The sequence below is a fragment of the Chlorocebus sabaeus genome, chromosome 17 (assembly GCF_047675955.1).
Source record: "Chlorocebus sabaeus isolate Y175 chromosome 17, mChlSab1.0.hap1, whole genome shotgun sequence".
In the NCBI taxonomy this organism is placed as follows: domain Eukaryota; kingdom Metazoa; phylum Chordata; class Mammalia; order Primates; family Cercopithecidae; genus Chlorocebus; species Chlorocebus sabaeus.
In genome coordinates this window covers 59,783,857-59,797,969 of record NC_132920.1, presented here as the reverse complement: position 1 = coordinate 59,797,969, position 14,113 = coordinate 59,783,857, and the positions used below count along the sequence as shown (strand labels likewise).

General features: G+C 37.9%; 1 protein-coding gene across 19 annotated transcripts in view; it reads left to right on the top strand.

Moving 5' to 3' along the window:
• The window catches only part of DST (dystonin), a 486,601-nt gene that overhangs the window by 108,880 nt on the left and 363,608 nt on the right, over positions 1 to 14,113 (top strand). For 4 of the 19 annotated variants that reach the window (XM_073006097.1, XM_073006095.1, XM_073006089.1 and 1 more), the window contains exon 1: positions 608 to 814. The exons of 13 other annotated variants lie outside the window; for them this stretch is intronic. In XM_073006097.1, the coding sequence (XP_072862198.1) occupies positions 724 to 814 (91 nt within the window). In that variant the 5' untranslated portion in view covers positions 608 to 723. Of the gene's footprint in view, positions 1 to 200; positions 815 to 14,113 lie in introns of those variants that run through there. 2 more of the 19 variants (XM_037987183.2, XM_008013653.3) reach the window with 1 other exon arrangement.

Below are 14,113 nucleotides of genomic sequence, written 5' to 3'. Positions count from 1 at the left end.
GGCGGGCCTGGGGAGGGGGCCCGGGGCTCTGTGGCTCTGCCTGGGAGGGAGGGGCTGAGTGGCGCCGGGGACTGAGCTGAGCCAGCCGGGGCGCTGACCGCCGCGCTCGCCCCCTCCCTTCCGCCCTCCGCCCTCCACCCTCCTCCCTCCCTCTGTCCCCGGCGCGGGCGAGTGTCTGCAGCGCGGCGGCCAGGAAATGCCGCAGATGCGCCGCGCAGCATCCCCGGCGGAGGCAGCGCGCTGGTCCTCCCGCACCGCCGCCGCGGCCTCGGCCCCGGCCCGGCCCGGAGCAGGCGCCCCGTGCAGGGCCAGCAGAGCGGTCAGCGCGGCCGCAGAGGGTCTGGGCGCCCGCCGGCCCCAGCCGGCCCTCGCCGCACTCCCGGCTCCTCAGCTTGGCGTGGCGCTGCACGTCGCCGCCCCTGGGCTCGCCGAGATTTGCCGCTGCTGAAACCCGAGAGGGACTCAGGCTCCTGGAGCGGGGCGGCCCACCCTCGGTCCGCCAGGAGGCCTGGGCGTTTCCTCTGCCGGCCCCGGCGCCTGGCGCCCGTCGCCCGCCACCTACTGCGCCCCCGCTCTGCGTCTTCGGCTTCCGCGCTCTTCCCCAGCCTGCTGCTCCTTCCTCTTTTCCAGTTCCCAAGGCTGTGTCTTGCTGACTACGTTACTGTCCGCGGGTTACGAGGGGGAGAGGGGAATTGGCCAGTCATCGCTTAGATAAACTCCGGCATGGCGGGTTACCTCTCCCCTGCTGCTTACCTGTACGTGGAGGAGCAGGAGTACCTCCAGGCCTACGAGGATGTCCTGGAGAGATACAAAGGTATGTGGTCCCTGCCCTGGGGCCGCGGAGCTTGGCACGGATCAGAGAGGCAACCGCTACCTTTCCTTAATCAGAGCCACCACTGCTTGGGCACGAGTAAACAGGTGTCTGGACCAGTTCTGGGAATGGACGAGGTCTTTTTGCATGGGATTTAGTACCCCCAGCGCAGGGAGGATGGTGGGGTGGGCGACAGTCTGGAGACGCCCTTAGATGAGCGGTAGAGACGGGGGAAGGGGTTTTGGTTTCCAAGAAGCACATTGCGTTTTCTCTTCCTTGTAAAAGCTCTTAAGCACTACGCATAATCATAATTCTTCCTGGGAGGGTGGATACTGATTATTCTCTATGGGATTACTAAGGCATTGCTGCTGCTGCTTGGCTAGGGTATTGGTTAGCCCTGTAAAAAAGGTTCAGCATCACTAGATCATTTTCCTTAAAATGATCTTACTTATTTGAAAAAGTTTGTGACTATATACTTACTCTGATGTATTGTAAAAATTATTTTATAGCGTGATTGATAAAAGACTTTAGTTAGGGAGTTTGTTGTAAATTTAAATGTAAAGAATATATTTTGAGATTTTGTTTCTGCCCATCTTTTATGTTCAGGAAATTCTATGCCAACCTGATATTTATGTTTTCGTATAATGTTTACTTTGACTTCATAGCTAAATATAATGACAAAATACAAATTGCAGCTGTCCATCTTTTAAGTCTTTTTGTCTCTGGAAATGTGTTTTTAAGTGTGTATATACCATCTTTGTATTGTGGCTCCCAAAACACTCCGAACTCAAGAGCAGCTCAGAGAGGTTTAACGTGTTTATAGTGAATAGTGGCCCATTTCATAGGTAGGATTCAAATGGTTTTATTTCTTTTGAATATTTGCTTTGGGTCTGGTAACTCAATGTCTGTAAATGCAGTGGTGTTGTATGGTTAACAATACATGTAGTTTTCTATTAGCAGAAAGTAGAAATAAAAAAAAAATTGAACTAAACAATAAAATTCCAAATCCCCAGAAAGCTCAAATCCACTCACAATTGTTTTCTGTCTTTGTAGAGTATGTTTTATAACTGAAATTCTTGCAATCCATGTAGAATTTTGTAAACAATACAATGAGAATTCCTTTGTGCCAAGACTCTTACTGTGTATAATACTGCCACTGAGCAAGTGCAATGATATTTTAGGCTAAAGCACATTTGTGACATTTGTGTGTGTGTGGATAATATACTCATATTTACCTCCATCACTCCATTTTAAAGTAAGGTTTGTAATTAGTTGTTCCCAGAGCTTTATAAAAGAGGAATATTGCAATTTAGACCAACAAACCTTACCGAAGAAATACATCTGTGCCCTATACAGTCAGAAACAAAAAAATCTGAAAGTTCTAAAGTACATACATTTTATACTTTTGAAAAAAAATTACAGCTGAATGAATTTTTGTCACATGAAGTTATACCTAAGTGACACGTGGGTGATTTCAGGTGACTGAAAACAAGTGCTTATTTGACTTTGTCTTAAAGAAGCAGGCATTGTTTAAAAGCTTGTCTTTGCCTTTGGAAATAAAAGGAAATTAAAGATCTGAAGGCCAGTGTACAACAATCAGTATTGCCCTTAAACATATACATTTTCAAACATATTGTTTAGATGTCACTGAAAAAGTGATGGGAGTTTTCCTCATTTTACTTATGGTTTTTAAAATGCTTAGTTCATCAATTTGTACTTGGCTTTATAGTTGTGCTATGTTTATTTAGTCGTGGAAAGGAAAGTAAGAGTATTGGGCAGTGTATTCCATGAAAAGCTGAAGACCTGGAAAACTCATTGTTTCCCGATGTGTTTTGAAGCCAGTTATGATTTCCCATCAGTATCCAGTATGATGACTTCACTACAGTGCTTATTATCCTGATGACTTGCTGTGGGGACTGATCTAATCAGAAAAGAATTGTAGGCTTTGAATAGGGAGTGTCAATTCACTAAACGTTCAGAATACAGTTGCTCACTTTCTGAAATCATGCATTGTTCAAAACATTTTATGTTCTCATTTAAACTTAAAGAGAAGTTATTTTGATTTTTATTTCTGACAGAGTTCCTTGGTTACAGAAGGAGTTTGCATTCATCTAGAATATTATCGGGTTGCCAAGTTATCCTATGCCTCAGCTGTTGAGTAGTGTAAGTGGTGGAGTCAGCTGGAACCAATTCAAAATCTGCCTGTTGTCAGAAATGTAGAATTGTAATAATCTATAATGTTAGGAAATATAAGCATTAGATTTGGAAGTTGAGAGCTTTGTTAGGCCTAGTCTTCAGACAGCCTTGAGAGGACTTCAAATCATACTCTCTGTAGAAAAACGAGAATAGTGGAGAGTGAACGCTAATTATTTATGTGTAGTCAGTCTATTCTCATATCTTGCTTTGGTCCATTACTTCTGAGCAAAAATAGGCAACTGTTTGCTGAATTAGAATAACACAGAAAGAGCTATTTGCTACAAAGAAGGGTGCAGTGTTCTGATTCATATTAGAGTCCCGTTACTTGTAAAATGTATTCATGAAATATTCAGGGCCATTTGATTAAAAAAAACATATTTCTTCAGCTGATACCAAACTCTGGCTGAATAAAGGCATTTATTTTTGAGTAAAACATAATTCTTTATTATTGTTTATGCTAGAAATTTTCTGACGGCTACTTTCTTTTATATCTGTAGTAAATTATCCAGTGTATATACGGTGTAATACAAAACATTCTTAGTAGCTTAGCTTAAAAGAAACAGTGGTATCTTGTTTTTCTTCTTAAGTGTAAGGAGACTAACCCATATGCTGTTGTTATAAATGATTAATTAGCTCTCATATTATGAAATTCTGCTTTTTGAGTGTATCATTGGAATATTTTGTTTTCTCAACACATTGTTACTTTGTAGTATGATGTTCAGTGAGAATATGAGATAATTAATGTGAATTCAATACATTTTATTCTATACTTTATAGATGTAATTTTAAAATGTTACATTATTTTGGTTCACCAAAATGGTTATTTTTCTATTGATCTGGAAGTAAATCCGTTGTTCCTAGACAATCGTAATGAAAGTGTTGCATTTATCATTCTCTATGAAAGCTGAATGGTCGTTTTGCTTACTTATCTATGATATCACTAACCCCACTCCACCCCCCCACCCCCTGCAAACTGCTGTTTAGGCAATAGGCAAAGTTTTCTCTTTTTTTACAAATACCTTGTATAATTGCTTTAGTTTCTTCTCTCATTAGGGCTATAAAATCTGCTTATGTGCATGGTGACAAAAGGAACTAAGACTACCATAATTTTCATTTTCACTTCGGGTTTATTGCCTTTATTGATAGGTGATTAGTAAACATTCTGTCATTTTACTCTGTAAATTGGCTCAGACACTCCCTTGAAAATTGGAGTGTACAGATTTCAAGGAATTTCTCTGCAGCGTGTAATGATTCTAGCTCAGTGGTTTTCATTTGGCTTCTAGGATTCTGCAAAAACTTGATTTTGAATTTTTTCTGCTCATGCTCTATTCATAGGTTAATAGTTACATAATAAGTGAACTTTAACTGTGCTGCATCATAATAATGTTATATTGTAGCTAGTCATAATAGTATAAGTCTGGGATTTTTGTTTTCTTTTAAAAGTGAAACAGGCTGAATTTGCTGAGTGTTAGTTAAGATTTTATTTGACTGTTTGTAACAGAAAACAAGTGATAGTGCTTAGCCAAGTAGATGTTTTCTTTTTCTCAGGTACTGAGAGGTCCTAAATAGGCAAAACTGGGTTGTAGGGTAACCCCATTTGCCAGGAGGGACTCAGACTCCTCTATTTCTGTGTAGCTATTTATAGTGTATCTTGTGGTCGTTTTGTGATCACAAGATGGCTGCTCCTCTTCCAGCCCTTATGTCTCCATTCCAGGGGACAGCTGCTCCAGGGGCCATCTCTATCTACAGGTAGACTAGAAAATGTAGATTTTAAAGCTGGCTTCATTTAGTGCCCTGAACAAAATTGAAGTTTTGTTTGTAAAGAATAAGGAAAGAATGGCAACTGGTTTTGCAACAAGCAGTGTCTGGCATATGGAAGGCAGAGTGTCTGTGCTAAAATTGGAAACTTAAGATTTGGATAGATATTAACAATCATCACACAATCTATTTGACTTCACTAAAGTTTGAGGAAGATCTGAGAGCTCCATGAGGTTTCTGAGTATTTTCAAAATGACACAATTGAATGTTTTATGTTACAACATGGGTTTGAAATAATTAGGATTAAATTGTGTTTATTGCCTCACACAATAAGGAGTGTGTATCAGTTCAGAAATGTGGGAAATTATTAGGTATTGTTAGTGAATTTAATTTTAAACTTCTACTGATTCTCTTTTCAGTTTCTTTTGTTCTGACTTAGAGAGTTATCTCAACATTTATTTAGCCCAGAGACTTTAAAAAGAAGGCTTATACTTTTTAAAACTTGTAGGTTTTTTTTTTTTGTTTTTTTTTTTTGTTTTTTTTGGTATTTGAGCAATTTGGAGAACCTTATTTTCTGGCTCAATAAATGTTTTAGGTAATCAGTGTAAGGACAGGTGATGAGAACAATTTATTGTCTTACTGCTATCTTGTCGTCTGACAAAGAAGTGCTTGTATTTCTGCCTTTGGGTCATATGTGCCTCAGGATCCTGGTTCTGACCAAAGCATCTTCATGCAATTGGAGATTATGAAAATATCTGAAGCTATAGAGGTGACAACAAGATGGAATATCTAGGCTGTCATATTCATTTCTGTTTTAGTTCCACAACTGAGTATAAAAGTGTACAAGAACGTACCCAAATCATGTGACCTGGTGGACTAATTGGGAAGAGAAGATGATTTGTAGTTTAGAATATTTGTTATTTCATATTAACTAAACACAGATACTTCTGTTTCATGGAAGTCTTCTCTCTATAATGGCTTTGAAGAAAAAACAGGAAAGACTTCCATGTCCATTTCTTAGTTCTTAATATTTTAGGGATTACATTCTACCTACTTCCAAGGAGGAATTTCAGGTAATTATTTACTGAAGTATGCATTGTTTCTGTAAGTGATCAAATGAGACCCCTTCTTATTCATTTTTTTTTTTTGCTTGTCCTTTAATGCAATTTTGTTTGCTTTTGTTTTCTGCCTGCTTCATCTCTTCCAAAAGAAGAGCAAATAATTCTGCTGAGGTTGAGTGTTGGGGAAAGCTTTGTATTTGGGGTCAAATGGGATTTCACCCTGTGAGAAGATGAAAAGTACCAGGGAGGAAAACTCCAAGAGGAGAAACTAGCATGACTGTTCCATTTCATTGACATAATTGCCAAAATCATTTTGGTTGTTGGCTGAAGTGCACCGTAGGTTTCAGAGAAAGGATTGGATAGAATTTGTAGGAAGATGGAAATGGATGAATGATGGAGGGTTATGCTGTACCAGACTGAAAACAGTCTTGAGTGGCATACCCAAGACTGAGTTTGGGCTTTATTCTTTAGGCAGTGAGGGTGACCCTTTATGATCCCCAGCAGGAAGTTAGATAGATATTAGAAAGAGCACTCTGGCAGCAGTGTGGAGGACTGAGTGGAAGGGAAGACTCAGGCAGGGAGACAGGTTAGGTGGATACTGTAAAATTGCAGTGATTGGAATGGAAGGCTAATTCAAGAGAAATTTCAGAAATTGTCAGGATGGCTGATTTGTTGGTTCTGCAAGTGGGGACAGGAGGTGGGTGCAGCAACTTTTGTTGTTGAAGTTATGTCCAAAAAAGCTTGAGGTGTTTCCTTTTTAAGTTTTTAAAAAATTTACAGTATTTATTAGAAAAGGTGTTTTTAAAACATTTTTATTATTAATCACAATTAGACCTTTCTTGGTAGTTAAATGGAACGAAAGCTATTTTGCTTGACCTTGGAAATACAGCAAGTAGTGTGCCCTAGAAAACTGGAATGCTCTATTTAATGTAGAGCTCTTTAAGTAATACCTTATCAGTCTGTTTGTTGTGAATCCTCTGAGCATGATTAGTAGCATCTTAGAGCAGTGGATCTGTTTTCCATAAGCAAATAAAATAATTGAATTCATATCCTTTTAAAAGGTAAATATATATGATGAAAAAACTTTCAATATATGTCAATAATTTTTAATATTTGTTTTTATTTCAAAAATCTTAATTTACTCGTTGTTTATTTTCTACATAAACTTCAGCAAATATGTAGAGTTAGTTTGGTGTATAAAAAGTTCAGTGGTTTTAACTTCATTTAAGTTCTCAGCTACCTACAATTTGAGCGTTAAGTCTTAAATTTTTAATTTAAAATTGCAAAACAATAACTACCATTTATATGTCTACCTACTCATATGCCTGGCATGATGCTGGGTATTGCATGTGAAATACATATATGTTATGTATATGTATATAAGTTTAAAGAATCGCATAGCTATAGTGGTAGAAATGGCATTTGAACATCAAATGTATATTTGGCCTAAACTATATATTTTGAGTGTCATTATATTGACTGGGAGATATTGCAGAAATGGTTATGAAAATATATTTATTAAGATTCTGATTTTGATTAATACTACAGCTTTCTGAGATATGTTAAATAAATGCATGAAATTAAAGTTAATAGATTATAAATTTATAGATACTACTTTTATTCAAATACTAGATTTTCGAAGTCAGACTGTTGTGTCTTAGTTGTATTATAAATTCTAATGACTAGTTATAAAAGGAAAATAAAATTTTAATATGAGCATTTCCGGTGTGTATTTGGGTCGAGAAGATTTTGAAAAGAACTGTTTTTGTAAATGTCACCAATGAATATGGCTGCTTTGATACATGCCTGAAATGTTTCCTGGAAATAATTGTCAAAGAGAGTTGACAAAGTCTTGATTTTACTCTAGTGGGTGAAAATATTTCCCAGTGAACCCTGGTATTAAAGATATTATAAAACATACTTTGTTCTAGTGCCCCTATATTCAGTGTTTATGGTTCTCCATGCTGGCCATGCAAGTGTAATGATGTGTTTTCTTGATTTTTGGTGTGAAACAATACTACTTGTCTAGTGAGGTAGACATTGGGGTAATAAAGGTGGGATAAAATAGAGCATATGGAATATTCTGAGCAGTAGAGATTATGTGGTAGTCAATGAATTAAGTAGACCTAAGAACTCAAGTACTGTGGCTCTTCCTACACCAGTAGTCTTTTAAAAAAAATGCATACATTATTTTTTAGAGCAGTTTTAGGTTTACAGCAAAATTGAGCAGAAACTACATAGTTCCCATATACTCCCTCTTCTTCCCCCATAGTTTCTCCTATTTACGTCCGGTACTGGTGTGGTACATTTGTTGTAATTGATGAACCAATATTTATAAATTGGTTCATCAACTACATAGTTGGTTATAAGATTAATATTTTACATTGTGGTTTCCTTTGTACAGTTCTATAGGTTTTGACAACTGTATCATGTGTCTATTATTATAATATCATGCAGAAGAGTTTTACTGCTCCCAAATCCTCTGTGTTTGACCTGTTTGTGCCTCTCCAGCTCCAGAACCCCTAACAACCCCTGATCTTTTTGTTTTCTCTATATTTTATGTTTTTACAAAATGTCATATAGTTGGAATCCTACAGTATATAGACTTTTCTCACTAGCTTCTTTCAGTTAGCAATATGCATTTAAGGTTCCTCCATGTCTTTTCATGGCTTGATAGCTCATCTGTTTTTATTGCTAAGTTCATTGTCTGGAAGTACCAAAGTTTGCTTATCCATTCACCTAACGAAGGACATCTTGGTTGCTCCTAAGGGATGACAGTTATGAATACAACTGCTCTAAACAGTTGAGTGCAGATTTTTGTGTGGACATGTTTTCAAGTCATCTGTGTAAAGGAGTATGATTGCTAGATCGCATGGTACATTTAACTTTGTAAGAAATTTGTCTAACTTGTCTTCCAAAGTGGGTGTACTGTTTTTCATTTCCACCAGCAGTGAGTGAGAGTTCCTGTTGCTTCAGATTCTATCAGCATTTGGTAATGTCACTGTTTTATATTTCAGCCTTTCAAATAGGTGCGTAGTGATATTTCATTGTTGTTTTAATTTGCAATTCCCTAAATGACATATGATGGTGCATATCTTTTTTTTTTTGGAGATGTAGTCTCACTCTGTCACTCAGGCTGGAGTGCAGAGGTGTGATCTCGGCTCACTGCAACCTCCAACTCCCGGGTTCAAGCGATTACCCTGCCTCAGCCTCCTGAGTAGCTGGGATTACAGGTATCCATCACCACGCCTGGCTGATTTTTGTATTTTTAGTAGAGATGCGGTTTCATCATATTGGTTAGGCTGGTTTCAAACTTCTGACCTCATGATCTGCCCGCCTTGGCCTCCCAAAGTGCTGGGATTACAGGCATGAGCCACCGCACCTGGCTGGTATCTTTTTATATGCTTGTCATCTGTGTATTTCCTTTCCTGAGATGTCTGTTCAGATCTTTTGCCCACTTTTTAAGCATTTTTTATTTTGAGATAGGGTCTCACTCTGTCACCCAGACTGGATGCAATGATAAAATCATAACTCACTGTAACCATAAACTTCTGTCTCAGCAGATCCTCCTGCCTTAGCCTCCCAAGTATCTGGTACTACATGTGACACCATGTTGGGCTAATATTTTTATGTTATATAGAGACAGGGTCTTGCTATGTTGTCCAGGCTGGTCTTGAATTCCTGGGTTCTAGTGTTTCTCCTGCCTTGGCTTTCTAAAGTGCTAGGATTTACAGGTGTGAGCCATCACGTCTGGCCCTTTTGCCCACTTAAATTTTTTTTTAAAATTGTTGTATATTTTGGATACCAGTCCTTTATCAGATATGTTTTGCAAATGATCAGTAACCCTTTTATACCATTACCTCCTTTTGACACCTTTGAGCCACTGCATATTATAGGTGTTATTTAAATAAATAAGGACCTGATTATTTCCTTTTATATGTTCATAGCATTCTTAAGTACTATTTTGTTTTAGCTAAGTATGTTATTTATTATATCTGCTTCATAGAGTTATATGTGGTGACTCTGAGTTCAGCAATCTGACAGTTTGCTTTGGTGTTTCTAATATGCTGTTGCAGCTGCAATTCAGGTATCCAGTTGGTTGGCAGCTATGATGCTTTATAACTCTTGAGTCTAAAATTAGTCAAACTGTTCTATTTTAAGGGTAGACTGAAATTAGTAGTCCATGTCATATAAAACATGTGAAAGTTAAAAACTCTTAGGATATTGAATTACTTCTTTTAAAATGTAATCAGAAGTAGAGTTGGATAGAAAGTTAGTTTATGTTCATTTTTAAGAAAGTTTTGTTATGATAACTTGATTATGGCCTGGATTAGTGCTGTATGTATACAGTATCCACAAACACAAGGCTTCACACTGTTGCCTCTTAGAGTCAAGACAGTGCTTTCATGTAAATTATTACATGTGATTTTAAAAATATGAGTTGAGTTACAGCAAGATTATTTGATTTTTTTCTGTTAGCATATTTTAGAAGAGTCACAGTTCCTAAATGTTTAGAATTCTGGAACACCATTGACTGCCTTTGCTAGAAAAAAGAGAGTGATTAAAGGAGTACTTGGTTGTTCATCTTGTGATCTTGTGATAACCTTATTTGTGTAACGGAAACTAGATAATATTGAAAATAAGGCCGGGCATGGTGGCTCATGCCTGTAATCTTAGCACTTTGGGAGGCCGAGGTGGGTGGATCTCCTGAGGTCAGGAGTTCGAGACTGGCCTGACCAACATGTGAAATCCCGTCTTTACTAAAAATACAAAAATTTGCTGGGTGTGGTGGCGGATGCCTGTAATCCCAGCTACTCAGGAGGCTGAGGCAGGAGAATCACTTGAACCTGGGAGGCAGAGGTTGCAGTGAACTGAGATCATGCCATTGCACTCCAGCCTGGGCGATAAGAGCAAAACTCTGTCTCAAGAAAAAAAAAAAGGGATATTAAAAATAACTTGGTAGATAAAAAGCGGCGTGATTCAAATTGAAAGTTTGCTTTTGGCCTGGCGCGGTGGCTCACGCCTGTAATCCCAGCACTTTGAGAGGCTGAGGTGGGCGGATCACGAGGTCAGGAGATCCAGACTATCCTGGCTAACATGGTGAAACCCTGTTTCTACTAAAAATACAAAAAAATTAGCCGAGCGTGGTGGCGGGCCCGTGTAGTCCCAGCTATTCAGGAGGCTGAGGCAGGAGAATGGCGTGAACCCGGGAGGCGGAGCTTGCAGTGAGCCGAGATCGCACCACTGCACTCCAGCCTGGGCGACAGAGCGAGACTCCGCCTCAAAAAAAAAAAAAAAAAAGGGTTTGATTTTGCATATAATATGAATTTTATACCTCTTGAAGCAATAGTGTATGCTATAGAGGCTTTTTTTTTTTTTTTTTTGCAGTGCTATTTGAATATGTCTGCATTAGTCTGTTTTCATGCTGCTGATAAAGACATACCTGAGACTAGGCAATTTACAAAATAAAGAGGTTTAACTGGACTTACAGTTCCTACAGTTCCACATTGCTGGGGAAGCCTCACAATCATGGTGGAAGGCAAAGAGGGGCAAGTTACGTCTTACATGGGTGGCAGCAGACAAAGAGAGAGAACTTGTGCAGGGGAACTCCTCTTTTTAAAACCATCAAATCTTGTGAGACTTACTCATTATCACAAGAACAGCATGGGAAGGACTTGCCTCCATGATTCGATTACCTCCCACTGGGTCTGTCCCACAACATGTGGAAATTCAAGATGAGATTTGGCCAAAATATGTCAGTGTCCTTTAAATAATCTCAGAAGCTCTAGCAATTTAACTACTATATATAATATGTAGTCTTTGTACTTTTTCTTTGAACCTTTTTGGTAGATCTAAAGCAGGATTGAAGGATTCTAAATTACAGAAAGCAAGATGCAAGGATGCCTTAGTTTTCTTGTGGAAAAAGAGATGCACTTATATATCCCTTTCCATTTAGAAAACCATATAGAAATTTAAATTTGTGCTTCAGTGGAAGTAAAATACTATAAATGGAATGAAATACTTTTATAATTAGCATATTTTGAAAGCATTCAAGCAGCATTGTTCCCAACCTTTCTCATAGTTCTAGTCAGAAATTAATTGATCATATGCTTCAAGTGAACATATTACCATCTAGTATATTCTCTGTTCCCTCATCCCCATCATATTTTGTACTCAGTTTTTCCCTGGAAAAACTGGGAAGAGTTGAAGGGTTTAGAACCAGGAGAAGCAGATCTTCATCAGTTTGGAACATGTGGTTTAATTCCAAATACTTACTGATCCTATACATTAAAATATGCTAAGGAATCAGGGCCTACAGAAGGAAGAGGAACACAGGTTTGTAGCCTCTCAAAGAGCACAGTTTGTTGACAAAAGTGGGCCAGCTACACTCATTATATGTGAGTGCTGCAAAAGAGGAGTGATCCAAGCATCCAAGGGTTTCACAAGCAGGGCTGGCATCTGAAGGAAGGCAGAATTTCAGTGGGAGCTGGGGAAGGGGAGAGGCTTTGTGTTATGTGTGGGTGGATGGTATAGACAAAGGTTTTTCTTGGCCTTACCATGTCATTTGGACAATCTGAGCTTGCATTTCACCTTTTGCATTGTAGGAAAAGTGTTATTGCAAAATTTAACTACTCCTTTAATATAAACAAGATAGATTTTGCTTATAGGTAACTGGTTGAGTTGAAGATTTTATCCTCCATTTTTAAGAACTCTGTTTTATCATACATATGTTATGAAACCTGAGGGTTCAGTAATGAGAAATAAGTTTTAGCCATGGCTCAGCAAATGTAAAGATTGGATGTGACACTCTTAATATGGTGTAGGAAACTCTCAATTAGATTGATGATCATAATAATTTTAGCACTTTTTTTTTTTTTTTTTACATATATGATACAATTTGATTCTTGTAACAATTCTTTGAGACAGGTAACATAAGTACCAGTGCCCTTATCTTATAGGCAAGGAAATCAGGCTTCCATGATTGCATTGACTAGGTGGCGGACTGGGGCTCGAATTCTGATCTTCTGATAGCCAGTCTAGAGAACACTGTACTGTAGGTAATTGTGGCTCATCCTTATATGCAGTGAAAGTTATCATTAATAATGTGGACTATACGTAATATATGTGGTGAGAGGTATATAGTCTCTGTTTAAGTAAACTGCAGTTGAATACTGCTGTTGTTCTGGAATTACAGTCCATATTTAGGAAGAAGTACGGCTTACCTTTTGTTTAATGTGGTCTTGGGCTACCAAGTCCATAAACTTTGGTGAAAAGTTCTATTGCTGACTGTAGAGGATTTAGTTACTTGAGGGAAAAACTCCATTATTATCTCTTGCTTTCGTTGTTAATTGACGCGGCTCTTAAAATTAGAGGGTTGTACATTTAGACAGAAAAACTATCCTGTAGACCAAAGATGTAATTTCTGTAGTTCACAGTGACAAAGGAGGAACCGTGTAAGTACTTGGGGGAAACATGGAAAGAAAACTTATGATATATACTTGCTAACGTTTTTGGAAAATAAAGAAGTGGACAAAAGTAGGCAAAATGAGTAAAAGTCTGTAGTTCAATTATCTATATACATTAATTTTATGGCATATGTCCTTTTCCATTTCTTTTTTCTCGGTAATATACAACATTTAAAAATTGGGACTACTATGTGTACAATTCTATATCCTGCAGATTCACTTAATATATCACAGCATTTTTTAATGCCATGAAATATCATTTCAAACCATTTTAATGACAATGCGTGCATTCTACTATGTGTGGTTAAACAGTCTAATGAAACATTTAAGCAGTTTTGTATCCTGATAGTTTTTGGTTAATATTATTACATTGGTATTTTTCCATGTAATTACAAGCTTCAGAAACACAGTTTTTCAAGATAAGAAAGAAATCATATGGATGATATAAGCCAATTAGCAATTAAATATTTATAAGATAGTGCCTAATTCATGTTCGAGTAGATTCTTGAGTTATATATCCAGTTAAGAAATTCTAATCACTCTGGATTTTAGAAATTCAACAATAAAGGAAGCAACTACTAGTACTCAGGAGATCTGATTTTCATTCCTGACTCATGCTAAGTAGCTAGTTTTGGATGGCTTATACATGAAAATGAATGATTGCCAAGGTTCTTTATCATCTAGTTATACCAGCCTTAATTAATTACTTCATTATTTATTTCTTGAGTGTTTCATATGTGCCAACAACTATGTTAGGTTCTTGGGGTGCTAGACATAAAAAATTAGTGGTCTTTTTTTTTTATTGAGTTATGAATATATCA